Source organism: Entelurus aequoreus, linkage group LG10 (assembly GCF_033978785.1).
Source record: "Entelurus aequoreus isolate RoL-2023_Sb linkage group LG10, RoL_Eaeq_v1.1, whole genome shotgun sequence".
Classification (NCBI taxonomy): domain Eukaryota; kingdom Metazoa; phylum Chordata; class Actinopteri; order Syngnathiformes; family Syngnathidae; genus Entelurus; species Entelurus aequoreus.
In genome coordinates, this window is record NC_084740.1 from 54,048,270 (window position 1) to 54,063,434 (window position 15,165).

Here is a 15,165-nt window from a genome sequence, read left to right on the forward strand (position 1 = left end):
TATTTTTATTTTTTTAATGAAATCAACATAAAAAACACAATATATACATTATATATCAATTTGAATCAATACAGTCTGCAGGGATACAGTCCGTAAGCACACATGATTGTATTTATTTATGTAAAAAAAAAAAAAAAAAATGTTGTCCCACCGGTCCGTGGGACAAATTTTCAAGCGTTGACTGGTCCGCAGCTACAAAAAGGTTGGGGACCACTGCCTTAGTGGACTCTCCTTAGTGGACTCTCCTTAGTGGACTGTCCTTAGTGGACTCACCTTAGTGGACTGTCCTTAGTGGACTTACCTTAGTGGACTTACCTTAGTGGACTGTCCTTAGTGGACTCTCCTTAGTGGACTGTCCTTAGTGGACTTACCTTTGTGGACTTACCTTAGTGGACTGTCCTTAGTGGACTGTCCTTAGTGGACTTACCTTTGTGGACTGTCCTTAGTGGACTCTCCTTAGTGGACTGTCCTTAGTGGACTGTCCTTAGTGGACTTACCTTAGTGGACTCTCCTTAGTGGACTCTCCTTAGTGGACTGTCCTTAGTGGACTCTCCCTAGTGGACTCTCCTTAGTGGACTGTCCTTAGTGGACTCTCCTTAGTGGACTCTCCCTAGTGGACCGTCCTTAGTGGACTCTCCTTAGTGGACTCACCTTAGTGGACTCTCCTTAGTGGACTCTCCTTAGCGGACTGTCCTTAGCGGACTGTCCTTAGCGAACTCTCCTTAGCGGACTCTCCTTAGTGGACTGTCCTTGGTGGACTGTCCTTGGTGGACTTACCTTAGTGGACTCTCCTTAGTGGACTCTCCTTAGTGGACTCACCTTAGTGGACTGTCCTTAGTGGACTGTCCTTAGTGGACTCTCCGTAGTGGACTCTCCGTAGTGGACTCTCCTTAGCGGACTCTCCTTAGCGGACTGTCCTTAGTGGACTCACCTTAGTGGACTGTCCTTAGTGGACTCTCATAAGTGGACTCACCTTAGTGGACTCACCTTAGTGGACTCTCCTTAGTGGACTCTCATTAGTGGACTGTCTTTAGTGGACACTCATTAGTGGACTGTCTTTAGTGGACTCTCATTAGTGGACTCACCTTAGTGGACTCTCCTTAGTGGACTGTCCTTAGTGGACTCTCATAAGTGGACTCACCTTAGTGGACTCTCCTTAGTGGACTCTCATTAGTGGACTGTCTTTAGTGGACACTCATTAGTGGACTGTCTTTAGTGGACTCTCATTAGTGGACTCACCTTAGTGGACTCTCCTTAGTGGACTGTCCTTAGTGGACTCTCATAAGTGGACTCACCTTAGTGGACTCTCCTTAGTGGACTGTCCTTAGTGGACTGTCCTTAGTGGACTTACCTTAGTGGACTCTCCTTAGTGGACTCTCCTTAGTGGACTCTCCTTAGTGGACTGTCCTTAGTGGACTCTCCCTAGTGGACTGTCCTTAGTGGACTGTCCTTAGTGGACTCTCCTTAGTGGACTCTCCCTAGTGGACTGTCCTTAGTGGACCGTCCTTAGTGGACTCTCTTCTTAGTGGACTCTTTTCTTAGTGGACTCTCCTTAGTGGACTCACGTTAGTGGACCGTCTTTAGTGGACCGTCCTTAGTGGACCGTCCTTAGTGGACTCTCCTTAGTGGACTCTCCTTAGCGGACTGTCCTTAGCCGACTGTCCTTAGCGAACTCTCATTAGCGGACTCTCCTTAGTGGACTGTCCTTAGTGGACTGTCCTTGGTGGACTCTCCTTAGTGGACTCTCCTTAGTGGACTCACCTTAGTGGACTCTCCGTAGTGGACTCTCCGTAGTGGACTCTCCGTAGTGGACTCTCCGTAGTGGACTCTCCTTAGCGGACTCTCCTTAGCGGACTGTCCTTAGTGGACTCACCTTAGTGGACTTACCTTAGTGGATTCACCTTAGTGGACTGTCCTTAGTGGACTCTCATAAGTGGACTCACCTTAGTGGACTCTCCTTAGTGGACTCTCATTAGTGGACTGTCTTTAGTGGACTCACCTTAGTGGACTCACCTTAGTGGACTCTCCTTAGTGGACTCTCATTAGTGGACTCTCCTTAGTGGACTCACCTTAGTGGACTCACCTTAGTGGACTCTCCTTAGTGAACTCTCCTTAGTGAACTCTCCTTAGTGGACTGTCCTTAGTGGACTCTCCTACATTTAAACTTTATATATATCATTATTTTTTAATTCTTAATTAAAAAACTAATGGATGTTAAAATACTACACATTTTTTTCAGATGAGGTAAATTCCTACTGATGACATCACTCAGCATGGACCTAGGGTATGTTTATAAAACACCATAAACAATTATAGCCAATATTTCAGAATAATTCCCACCTTTAGAGTAATATTTATGCAAATTATTGTGATTCAGATGTCATCTGGTGATTGTTTCCTTCATTAAAAAAAAAGTTATCCAAAGGAGCCTATCTTTTGATCAGCTTTTTAAGGAACGGCTCCTCAAGATCTGGCTCCCTTCAAAGACCCATAAATCCTATCTCTATTTTCTAACATTGCACATTACAAAATCATAATCTAATTCCTGCTGATATCGTATCAGATTAATATTTGGTATCAGCCAACACTCAAGGCTCCGATATTGGTTTTGTATCAGAAGTGCAGAAGACCCCTGGTTACCATACCATTAAAGTGCCCCCATGTTATCAGTGGTGGTTCCTGCAGCTTCGATGGCACCCTGAGAAAGACCCCCCAGTCCCTTTCTTTCTATTACCCTTCCTTGTTTACGATGTCGACTTCTGACAATAACCTCTCATTGGTTTGGTTTTTCCCTATTATTAGCACAGATACATATGAATCTTAATTTCCCCCATCCTTGTGGCACCCCTAAGAGAGGTAATTGCCCATGTGGTCCAGATCTGAAACCTTATCAGTGTCTCTATGAGTCCACAGCTGGGGATTTCACATACATGTGACTTTTCCAAGGCAAACTGTTCTGATCAGCTCGTGTTCATTGTTTGGAGCTTTGTAACGGACCAATAGGACCACAGTTAACACTTGGACTAAAAGTATGTTTTTAAGAGGTGCAAAAGACAATTAGGTAGTAGAAAAAGTAAGAACATTGTCTTTAATTGTAACGTTGACCGGCTAACACAGATTACAGATTACTTTTAAAGCGTTCAAAGTCCCTTTAGTCAGCTAAAGTGTTTGCTTCAGTCCCACGCGTGCTAAGAGTCCACGTCCTCCATCACCGAGTGAACGTGAGAAAGGTGGGGTTGCATTTCGCCATCACTCTCAGCAGCTCCTCTTCATCGGGATCCAACTCACCCTCACTGTTCTTGTCCGCGTCTTCATCGCCCAAAAATCCATCGTCGTCCTCATCCTCACCGCGTTCTGGTTGGTCCAGGGACGTGCAAGGCTGGTCCTCCTCTGCGCTCCATCTCTGCTCCGACGGTTCTGGCGAAGTGTCGATCATGACCAGCGTGGCCTTCAACGGGCCCTGCTCCGGAGTGGATGGGGGCGTGCTCGTCTGTTGGGCGAGGGGCGAGGACAGTAACGGGGAGTGCAGAGGGTTTGTGGATGACGAGGTGTAAGGTTTGTCTATTTCTGCCGAGGCGATCCGGGCCTGACTGCGTGGAACGCTGGCTGGGGACGACAATGGGGAGGTGCTGGTATGGGGGTCGTCGCTAGTGTTTCCTCCCGAGTCGAGACACGTGCAAGGGGAAGAGTAGGTTTGACCGGCGTTGTCGTAAGCGGCAGGACGGAAGGCTGCATCCAGTGACGGAGTTACTGAGCTCTCCCCCATATCCTGCCAGGGAGTCGCGTCCACAGAGGTCGGGCGGAACGTAGACAAGCAAGAGAGGCTTCTTGTGGGCGTAGAGATGATGTTGTTGAAGGTGCTGGTGCTGCCACACATGGCTTCAGCCAGGCTCAAAGTGGCGTCAGTGGGATCTGACGTGTTGTGGTTAGGCTGCACTGGTCCTTGGCAACATGGAGGGTCTTTGCCTGAGAAGCTAAAGGAAGGGTTGCACCTTCCATAGTCTTGATTGCTGAAGGACATCTCCACCTGTGACGAACCACCGCTCTGATTCACCTGATGGACACAGCCACAAGTGAGGACGAGGAAGGGTCATCACTGTCATCCATCTATCAATCAGTCATTCATCCCTCAGTCATTCTCATTCATTTATATATTCACCCATCATTTAATCTATTCATGCAATCACCTGTCAGGTCATCCATGTATCATTTGTCCATGTCAGTCGTTTTATCCCTTCATTCTTCCGTCCATCCATTTGCCTTTTATCCGTTTAAATGACAGTTCATCCTTTGGACAGTCGTGCATTCACCTGTCAGTTAATCATCCATTAACCTGTCACTGCATACATACATCTATGTGTGTGGCCTTTTCTCTCTGGCACTCATCGAGGGCGGACGCTCCCCTTTCCTCTCCCTTATCTCTCCTGCTTGCTTCTTTGTCTTGTCTTAACTTTCTTGTTGCCTCTTTTTGCACTGCTCTCCAAATCTAAACATCGGAACTATTTAACTGGCCTCAACGAAATTGACAAGATCTTGGGTTCGGGGGAACCTGCTTGTCGTGACGAAGCGGTTGTTGCTGGACACACCACGGACTCTCCCGAAGGACAGTGCAGCGAAGACACGACAAACTCCCTTCTTGTCTCTCATGGACACACACTTGTTGTTGTTGACTTTGGACTAGCGACTGCACGACATCAAGGCTGCGGAACAGAGACACACTACGGGCTTACACACACATGCAACCACAAAAATATACGCCACACATACACACCCCCTCCCCCCCCGACCCAACGCCCTCGACGCAAATCCCATAGGGGTGATGAATGGATGGTCAGCGCCTGAGAGCTGCGGCCTACCACCATGACCCCGCACTCCCTTCCCTCTGTTGCTAGATATCTCAAGATGTACGTTGTAATATGTATATGTACTTTGCTATGGAGGTTTTTTCCCACTCCAGACTGGGCCCCCTTAGGAGCCCAGTCTAGATTGTATTTTTTTTTTTTACTCATCCTTCCCCAGCGTTTACCTTTTTCCCATCTTTTACGGGGCGCCTTGTGGCGACCCATCAGCGTTCCTGTTCTGTAACCCTGTACACTGTTTGTTTGTCTCATCTTGAACGGGTTTGTGCTGAAAACAAAGTTTCGTTGTACTTGTGGAATGACAATAAACATCTATCTATCTATCTATCTATCTATCTATCTATCTATCTATCTATCTATCTATCTATCTATCTATCTATCTATCTATCTATCTATCTATCTATCTATCTATCTATCTATCAGTCAGTTCCTTTATTCATCTGTCCATCTATCAGTCATTCATCCATTGACCCATAATTCATTATCCACCCATCTGTTTAAGGAGCTGTTCCTTAGTCATTCATCCAGCTATCTATTCGTCTATATCTATCTATTCACCTGTCAGTTCATCGTCCGTCCATTCATCAATTAATCATCCATTTGTCAGTGGCTCATCCATTCACCTGTTAGTGTATCCACCAATCTGTCCATTAGTCATCCAGACATCCATTAGTTAAAAGTTAAAGTGCCAATGATTGTCACACACATGATGAATGACTGACAGGATGATTAACTGATGAATGGACAAACAGATGAACTGACGTGTGAATGGATGAATGACGGATGGATGAACTGATAGGTGAATGGATAGATGGATGACTAATGCATAGATGAACAGACGGCTGGATATATGGATGGATGCACACTAGGTGCGGTGAAATTATCCTCTGCATTTGACCCATCCCCCCAGGGGATCAGTGGGCAGCAGCGGTGGCCGCGCCCGGGAATAATTTGGTGATTTAACCCCCAATTCCAACCCTTGATGCTAAATGCCAAGCAGGGAGTTAATTGGCCCCATTTTTTTATAGTCTTTGGTATGACTTAGTTCATTTATTCATCCGTCCTTTCACCTATAAGTCATCCATCTATTAAACCATCAGTTATTCAGCCCTAGTAATTCATCCATTTATCTACGCACCCATCATTTAATCCACTCATCATTCATGCAATCACCTGTCAGGTCATCCATATGTCATTTGTCCATGTCAGTCGGTTCATCCCTTCATTCTTCCGTCCATCCATTTGGCATTTATCCGTTTACATGACAGTTCATCCTACTGTCAGTCAGTCGTGCATTCACCTGTCAGTTAATCATCCATTCACCTGTCACTGCATACATCATCTATCAATCAGTCATCCATGTATCAATTAGTGATGAATATCCACCCATCTAGTCATTCATCCGTTGACTCATAAGTCATCATCCACCCATTTGTTTATACAGCCCTCAGTCATTCATCCATCTATTTTTCATCTATTTTCATCATATCATATTCATCCATTCGTCAGTGACTCATCCATTCACCTGTCAGTGTATCCATCTATCAATCCAAACATACGTACATTAGTTAGTTAATCCTATTCTAGCGTCCATCAGTCATTCAACCCGTTTCATTCATTATTCATCTATCCATCAGTTCATCCATCCGTCATGCATCCATTCACCCGTCAGTTAATCCGTCTTCCCATTTATCAGTTAATGAGCATCCATCCGTCTATCCAATGTCATCCATATATTCATTAGTCAGTTCTCCTTTTTACGCCCATCCATCAGTTAATCAGCCATCAGTCAGTCATTCATCTATCGATTCACCCATTAATTCATTCATTCGCCGTCATTTGACTAGGTCATCCATCCATCTATCAGTCATCCTTATATCCATTAGTCAGTCCATCCACCAGTTGTTTTATCTGTTTATCCGTCTGTCCATCCAACTGACCCTCAGTCATTAATCTATTCACCCATCAGTTCCTCCATCCATTCATCCTACAGTTCATCCCTGCATCCATTCATCTGTTAATGGTCAATCATTCATCCGTTCACCTGTCACTATATCCATCCATCCATCAGTCATCCATATATCCATCCGTCTGTTCATCGATGCATTAGTCATCCATCTATCCATTCACCTATCAGTTCATCCATCCGTCATTCATCCATTCACACGTCAGTTCATCTGTTTGTCCATACATCAGTTAATCATCCATCTGTCAGTCATTTATCAATTCATCTATCACTGCATCAATCCATCCGTCAGTCTGTCCTAGATCCAATAATCATTCATGCGTCTTTCATCCATTCACCCCTGCATACATCTGTCAGTTCATCTATTCACCCACGAGTTCTTCTTCTTATTCATTGACTCATCCGCCCATCAATCAGTTAATCCATCCTAGTTAGAATACACAATATTGAGCTTTGCCTAGTCTACAATTCAACTGTAGGCTACAATGAACGTTGGTATGGCAAGCAGACTTGAAAGAGGTGACCACATGAACAGAACTCACCAGCTGGAACCATCTTAGGCTCTGAGAGAAGATAACAGAAAGAGAGCTCAGGAAAACAAGCATGCTTTCCAACAGAACGCGACCAAGGTAATGATGATGATTCCACATCTCACCACGTTGGGGTGTTTGCCCTGGGCCACACAGCCTCTCTCCAAGGGGTCCAGCTTCTTGTGTTTCCTCTTGATCCACATGACCAGTGTCCCGATACAGCCCACGACGCTCAGGAAGGCCGTGCTAAGAAACAGGGCTTTGCCCAGGGTGCAGCCAATCACACGGTCGTCCGCCAGCGCGCTGGGAGGAACTGTGGCATTGAAGCACACCCATGCTGTACATACTGTAGGTACTGCATCCACTTTGAGACCAGGCATTTCTTACTTGTTTGACTTTCTGAGAGCACCTCCACGACCACAGTGGCCATGGCTGTGTCACCGGACTCCTGGTCTCTCGCCATTACCTAATACATGGTGACAATTAAACATGGTTTTATGACAATTTAAAGTAGAGTATAATAAATGCTCCAATGAACATCTATATTCAGTTAACCACAGAGTCTTTGGTCGCTAATGTGTGGCCTACAAAAACAAATAACCGCCAGGTCAAAAAACATTGCAATCAACAGTTGCTAATGTCATTTTTATTCATCCGGGTCATTGTATTTATCAGGGTATTGGATCGACCTGGGACTATAGCTGTTCTATCTAGTCTTTAAACGTGAACTGAGAAAGTAAAACATTTTCTAAGACGACCTAAACTTAGAGAAATGTCACCTGAAGCGAGTGTTTTTGTCGTGGTTTGAGCTGATTGGCCCTGGCGATGAGAAGCCCCTCCTGTGTGACTCTGTAGATGTGCGTGTGATTGGATGTCGGACAGAAGGTGAAGTAGATCATAGGATTAAATCCCTGCGGAGAGGAAAGGTAGGCAATGAAACAACCGCTTTGAATGACTTTGAAGCAAACATGGTGTGTGTTGTTGTTTGTACCTACATGTTTAAAGTCCTGGTCCTGCACGTGTAACATCAACGCCCTGTTACCATAGGTGTAAACCAGAGAAGCAGGACTCTTCCTGGCTGTCACAAAGCCGTAGTACTCGGTCATGTCGAACACCGGATTAAACCGGTTCACTGCAACGACACGGACCATCACTGTGGCAACGGTGTACTTCCTGGGGTCATCGTCCTGGTAGGCCTGTGTGTAGGACACGGTAAGTCCAATGGGAAGTATTTTGTCAACCGTGCATGTAGGTCCCGTCACTCCATACCATGACTTGAAGGTGAAGCGCTGGTGTCGCCAGTCGGTCCTTCACTGCCCGCATTAATCTCACCTCGCCTGTCTTTCTGTCCATCAGGAAACGTCCGTGGTCGTCTCCTAGAGTGGAAACCAATTTTGAGATTACAAGCACAGTTCTTTGAAGCCTTATCTTGACTGAACTACCTGAGAGGATGGCAAAGCTGACTGGGGCTCTGAGACCTCGGTCTCCATCAACTGCATGAATGGGACCGGGGGAGAAATCCAGAACAAAATCCTGCAGCACACGACAATATTGAGCAAGGTGAGAGACAATGTTTGGAAAAAGAATCCTTGCATGTGGAATGAAAATGATACACTATATTTTGTTTAGGTAGGGAAACAATACAACCGCCCTGTTGTCCCTACCAAAACCTATGAAAAAAAGGATTTATTTATGAAAGCTTTTTTCCCTGTCACACACAAACCAGTGAGTCACAGGATCTGCCAAAAAAGGGTCTCAAATAGGCCTGTACCTTACGATTATTTTAATAGTGATTTTATTTCTTAGTCAATTAATCAAACGATTATTGCTCATGATCTGCTGTTCATGTTTTGACTTTGACGTTTAGTCTGTGACTTTTTAAAAACAATTGGAGCAAAAGAAACATGAATTACTGAGAAAGTGACACCATGTATAGAACCACAATGAAAAACAAATCCGCAGACTTAAAGTGCGAGATATTCTCTAAACATGGCATTCAATTCCAAAAGTAATTGTATTTAGGATTACTTAGTTAGGGTTACTTAGCCGCAGCCTGCGATTATTGACTTGAAGGGATAAAAGTGTAAACATGAGCATTCTTGGCAAACTATGAATTGACCGTAACAATTGTTTATCGATTAATTCTTATAATTGTCAATTATAGCAACTAATTGGTGCATTCCTGGTCTCAAAGGTTCGCGAGTATAGTCAAGATGTCGTCTTACATTCATGTCAACAATTCAATGCAGATCTAAACAGTGATTATAACCTAAGTCTAAGAGGTAATACCCCGAAACATTTTGCCAGGCAAACTGTATTGGACCGTAACCGACCTCTTGTCCCTCTGTGACGTTGACGGTGTACACAGGACTGGTGCAAATTCGATTAGTGTCGTCTTGAAACAGCAGCGTGCAGGGCAGGAACTGAGGGTACTGATCGTCTCCATCCTGGATGCTGATGGTGACGTTGGTGCTGGTGTTGAAGTGCTCGTCTGTGTCCATTTCCTGTCGGGACAACAAGCGTGAATTGGACAGATGGATTGTCAATTGGAGTCAATCATGGCCACAGAGTGGAGCTTACAGAGGCGTGGATGGTTAGAAAAAGCTCCGTTTTGGTTTCATAGTCAAGAGCTTTGACGAGCATCACCTCACCACTGTTTGGTAGATCAATTTTGAAGTACTCGCCATCAGGCTGCAGAACACACAAGCATATTATTATCATCAACAATAATGGTTGTTTTTTTCTTCTTATACTTACTGAAGATTGGTCAATAGAGTAAAAGATCTTGTCGTTGTCTTCATCAGTCGCCCGGACTGTAAATGCAACTGTATTCACTGGAGTGAGCTGGAGAGTACAGCACATGACAGGAACAGTTTTACTAATCCTGTATGCTGAACTAGTCCGAGTCCAGAGTGACCTACCTCACTGATAACAACAAAGTAGACCGCGTTGTCTGCAAACTCCGGTAAGTTGTCGTTGTCATTGAGAACCTCCACCATGACTCTGGAAACACTCTGGAACAACAACAGTAGAGCTTGGTTCACTTTGGGGAAAGCACAGTGAGGACTGCAAAGTGTACCTGGAGCACATCATCCTCATAACACGTCAATTCTGCCATCAGGATGGAACCCTGCATCTGAAAGACAGGAAGTCACGTTAAGGTTTACAGTCTGGTAGAAGGTTGGATGGTGGTTTTATCTGCTTGCTGTCTTGGTTAGCTTTTGTTAGTTGGCTGTTGGAGGTTGGTAGACATGGTGGTCATTTGATTGTTTGTTGGTGTTATTGTTTGTTGACCACCCACGATGGTTCATGGCTTTTTATTTAATTGTTTGGTTTATTAGTTGCTTCTTTGGTTGGTTGGTTAGGTGATGGTTGGTTGGTTAGTTGGGTTGTTAGTTCTGTTCATGTTTGTTGGTAGATATTTAGTTACTTGTTTGGTTAGTTGGTTAAATATTTGATTGGTTAATCAGTTGGTTACTTGCTTTTTCGTTTAATTGTTTGATTGGTTGGTTATTTGGTTTATTTGTTGGATTGCTTTGTTAGTTACCGGTTTGTTAATTGCTTTTTTGTAATGGACCCTTGTTTGGTTGGTTGGTTGTACGGTTTGTAAATTACTTTTTTTGGTTAGTTGGTTGGTAGGTAAGTTACTTCAGCTCTTTGTTTGTTTGTTTTTTGTTGCTTTGATAGTTAATTTATTGGTTGGTTTGTTATTCGGTTAGTTTAGCTGTTCATGGGACAAGCGGTAGAAAATGGATGGATTGTTAGCTGTTGTTTCTTGGTAAATGGGTGCTTGGTTGGTTGGTTGTTAGGTTTTTGATGTACTGTTGGGTGAGTTTGTTTGTTAGGTTTTTATGAGCGTTTGTTGTTGTTTGTTTGTTGCTTGGATGGTTGTTTATTGATTTGTTTCTTCAGTTGGTAAGGTGATTAAATATTACACTAACTCTGCTAAACACATTTCTAAAAACTGTTAAGTCACATTCTGTTTTTAGTCACTCAGACTAAATTGACATGCCCATAAATTCCAGACTTTATGAACAATTCCTTCTTAATTTGTACATAGATTGAACCAAAACAAAACAATGAACTCTACCCAATAGAAGAGAAACGCTACATTTCTATTGCCCTGCGAGTTGTTTGATTCTTGCCTTCATCTTAAATCTCTGACTGATTGAGAAACAAAGAGAGTGACGGTTAATCTAGTTGACCTTTTCACTTCAGTGTCAACAAGAAAGCGACTGCGAGGAGGATAAGCGATTGGGTTCAGGCCAAAGATGGCCTCTTTAAAGCTTTAACCGCTGATGTTTTGTCATAGGTGAATGTAGTTGTAGGTGTTACGCTTTAAAGAGTAATACCTCTCGGTCGAGGACCTTCTCGGGCGATGTGTTCAAACGAATGATTCCTCCGTCTAAGAAGAACCAATCAGCATCTTTCCCTTGCAGACTCCAGTGAATTCCCTCCACTGGGGTGTCGGCCATGAGGTCAGCCACCACTTCTCCACAGAGGCTGTTTTCTCTGATGCTTGCGTACACATCCTGACCGTCCAAACATCCGCCCCATCCGGACATTCCTGTGTGCGACACAGGCGGCTAAGAAGTGCGCTCACGCCACAGGAACCCTTGTGACATACCTGTGACGGCGTGTAGACACAGGACCAACATCAGCTTCAGTTCGGTGATGGCCATCCCTGAGCTCAGACAGGCTTCAAGATCTTGAGAAACCTTTGGTTGACCGGGAATAATGTGCATGTCATGTCTCCTCCACTCAATATGACAGATTCAGCATCTACCCCTCCTCTTGGATGACTCACCTGCTGTGGTCAAATCCTCTGCAGCTTGTGTTTCAGCCTCCGTACCCTCCGGCCGTGTGACGACGGGGGCCACATGGCTGCGTCACAAACCCACCGTAAGGACCCACAAGTTGGACGAACACACAACAAAGTGGCAAGGGGACACGCGAGCACTCCTCCGGCCCAGATACATTAAAAAGCAGACAGCAGCTTATGGAGTGTATCCAGGGATAAACGTCAGCTCAGGGGCTAAAGCCTCAGGGGGGCGGGGTTTACCTGGTCAGGGGGTAAAATGGAGCCAATCAGATTAGAGCTGGCAAGAAGCTGGCACTGGCGGCCCAGACTGTTGCCACAAGTGAATTTAGGAGATTTGTCTGGCCCAAAGACATTTAACCGGCATCAATGCTTTGTTTTGAAAATGAGCACATAGCCAATGGGGCTGTCCGATTTTATTAAAAACACTCCCGCGGTTTTCTTTACCGTTGTGCAAAACAACACAAGTGGCTGCTGGATTTGTTCTATCTGGGATGCAAACCCACTAATGAGGCCTGACAGGGGATTAGCTATCAAACATCCGCCATTTAGGCCTACTGTACCCTCTGAAGATTAACCCACATCCTTTTACGCACCAGTCGCAACACGCAGACTCTTCAAAGACAGGTGATGAAAGCAGGACTTGTTTTGGTTAGGGCAGACGTGCTTTTTTTTGTTGTTGTCATGGCAACAGCGAAGCCTACACAATACCCCAGGACCAGGAGCATACCTGTGGTCGTGTATGTATGACACACCTTATCAGTGACCATTGTGTGGCCATTAATAATGCACCTTGTTTTGTCTGACAGCATCGAGCTGCAGTGGTGTGCATCATGATGCTGTGATACAAGTTGTCCACTAGATGTCGCCAAATAATTGTAAAGTAGTTAGTTTAAAATTATTCCTACCCTTCCATCAAGGTTTCCTCTAATGTTTGGCTAGTAATTAACCCTTTAAGGATATATTGAAAATGTCAAGTAGTTTTCATCAATAACTGTTAGTAGTATTGTTTATTTTTACGATGTTTAGTCACTTTTTGTGTCGGCAGCCTGTTAAATTCACCACATAAAAAGTCACTTTATTTCACTGAAGAACACATTGCAAGAGACATCAGTCAGCACAAAGTGAAGTGAAGTGAAGTGAAGTGAATTACATTTATATAGCGCTTTTTCTCAAGTGACTCAAAGCGCTTTACATTGTGAAACCCAATATCTAAGTTACATTTAAACCAAAGGGTGGATAATGTAATGCAAAACTCATTTTCACATTCTAAACATGCACTATTAATATGCAATAAAATAATGTATACATAATGATATATTATACTATATATGTAAATATATATATATATATATATATATATATATATATATATATATATATATATATATATATTATAACTAAATAACATATACTATTACTTTTATTAGACAGATATAAATAATACTGTTATTATTATTATTGTATGTATGCACAAATATACATACAAGTATGGACTATATTCAAGCACAAAAAAGTTCAATGCGACAATCAAAAGTCAGCAAATTTGACAGGAGCGAAGGTTTCGATGTGCAATGGTTAAGTTTAGCACACTTCTTCCAAAGCTGTCACACTTCAGCGGGCACTGGTTCATGTTATTATTATGGAAATATTAATAATCTCAGCAAAATATTGTACTCTTACATGGGCTAGTCTATTTCTGTCCATCAAGCTACAGTAGCTTACTCTGCACTGTTGTACATTTCAGTGTTGCTTTTTGCACTTTGTATATATATACATACACTACCGTTCAAGTTTGGGGTCACATTGAAATGTCCTTATTTTTGAAGGAAAAGCACTATACTTTTCAATGAAGATAACTTTAAACTAGTCTTAACTTTAAAGAAATACACTCTATACATTGCTAATGTGGTAAATGACTATTCTAGCTGCAAATGTATGGTTTTTGGTGCAATATCTACATAGGTGTATAGAGGCCCATTTCCAGCAACTATCACTCCAGTGTTCTAATGGTACAATGTGTTTGCTCATTGGCTCAGAAGGCTAATTGATGATTAGAAAACCCTTGTGCAATCATGTTCACACATCTGAAAACAGTTTAGCTCGTTACAGAAGCTACAAAACTGACCTTCCTTTGAGCAGATTGAGTTTCTGGAGCATCACATTTGTGGGGTCAATTAAACGCTCAAAATGGCCAGAAAAAGAGAACTTTCATCTGAAACTCGACAGTCTACTCTTGTTCTTAGAAATGAAGGCTATTCCACAAAATTGTTTGGGTGACCCCAAACTTTTGAACGTTAGTGTATATATGTTATATTATGTATTTTTTATTTATGAAAATCTACAATATTAAATTTTTCCAGAAAATATGAACCTCTAAAGTCAAATAAATGTTTTTTTTATTGCATAAACTTAGTCCGGCCACTTTGAAATTCTTGTGGGAAGTTCTCTTAGAGTCAGAATAGCAAAAAAGTGAAATATACTATTTGAAATGTTTAATTATATGTGTATGTATATAACATACAAAATCACTATATATAGAGATGGAATAAGCACACAGATTCAAATACTAAACAAAGATGACGTGTCAAGTGGAATTTAAGGAAGTATTTACTGGACACAGTTCAAAAGAAAACACATTGCACATTCATTCAAATAAATATTTAAATGAATGCACAGTAAATATGTTTATGGATGATAATAATATGCCACTTGTTTTATGTGCCAATTTAAGTGAGGTAGAATGGCAAAGACTGCTTTTACGGCCATAGACGAGTACTATTGATAGATTGATTGATAGATTTGTGATGACGACCATAGAACATGGACACGGACCTTATTATGACGAAGGAAAGTGGGGTACCATAAGGTCCTGATTTACTAAAGATTTGGGTGCACTAAAACACGTAAAAAACTTTTTAAAGTACAAAAAATATATCAAATATATAAAATAAATGTAAAAAAAACCAAAAAAAAAAACCTGCAAATCTG

The 15,165-nt window shown here is 42.8% G+C and overlaps 1 protein-coding gene across 1 annotated transcript; it reads right to left on the reverse strand.

Moving 5' to 3' along the window:
- Window positions 1–3,068: 3,068 nt before the first annotated feature.
- On the reverse strand, window positions 3,069–12,347 carry LOC133658796 (protocadherin-15). Its single transcript, XM_062061195.1, has 16 exons — window positions 12,163–12,347; window positions 11,983–12,073; window positions 11,708–11,922; window positions 10,435–10,491; window positions 10,277–10,369; window positions 10,113–10,199; window positions 9,936–10,046; window positions 9,689–9,859; window positions 8,798–8,888; window positions 8,625–8,731; window positions 8,351–8,551; window positions 8,135–8,266; window positions 7,743–7,821; window positions 7,481–7,668; window positions 7,368–7,388; window positions 3,069–4,054 (listed from the first exon to the last, which is right to left on the reverse strand). Exons 2-16 carry the CDS (start codon window positions 12,035–12,037, stop codon window positions 3,209–3,211), a joined length of 2,454 nt encoding a protein of 817 aa, XP_061917179.1. The 5' UTR covers window positions 12,038–12,073; window positions 12,163–12,347; the 3' UTR covers window positions 3,069–3,208.
- Between the last annotated feature and the right edge of the window lie 2,818 nt (window positions 12,348–15,165).

Excerpts from the sequence above, each read along its gene's own strand:
- LOC133658796 (XM_062061195.1), bottom strand. The coding sequence starts at position 12,037 with ATGGCCATCACCGAACTGAAGCTGATGTTGGTCCTGTGTCTACACGCC. Across the intron at positions 11,923-11,982 it reads GTGTCTACACGCCGTCACAG|GAATGTCCGGATGGGGCGGA; the intron begins GTATGTCACAAG and ends TGTCGCACACAG. Across the intron at positions 10,200-10,276 it reads ACTTTGTTGTTATCAGTGAG|CTCACTCCAGTGAATACAGT; the intron begins GTAGGTCACTCT and ends TGTACTCTCCAG.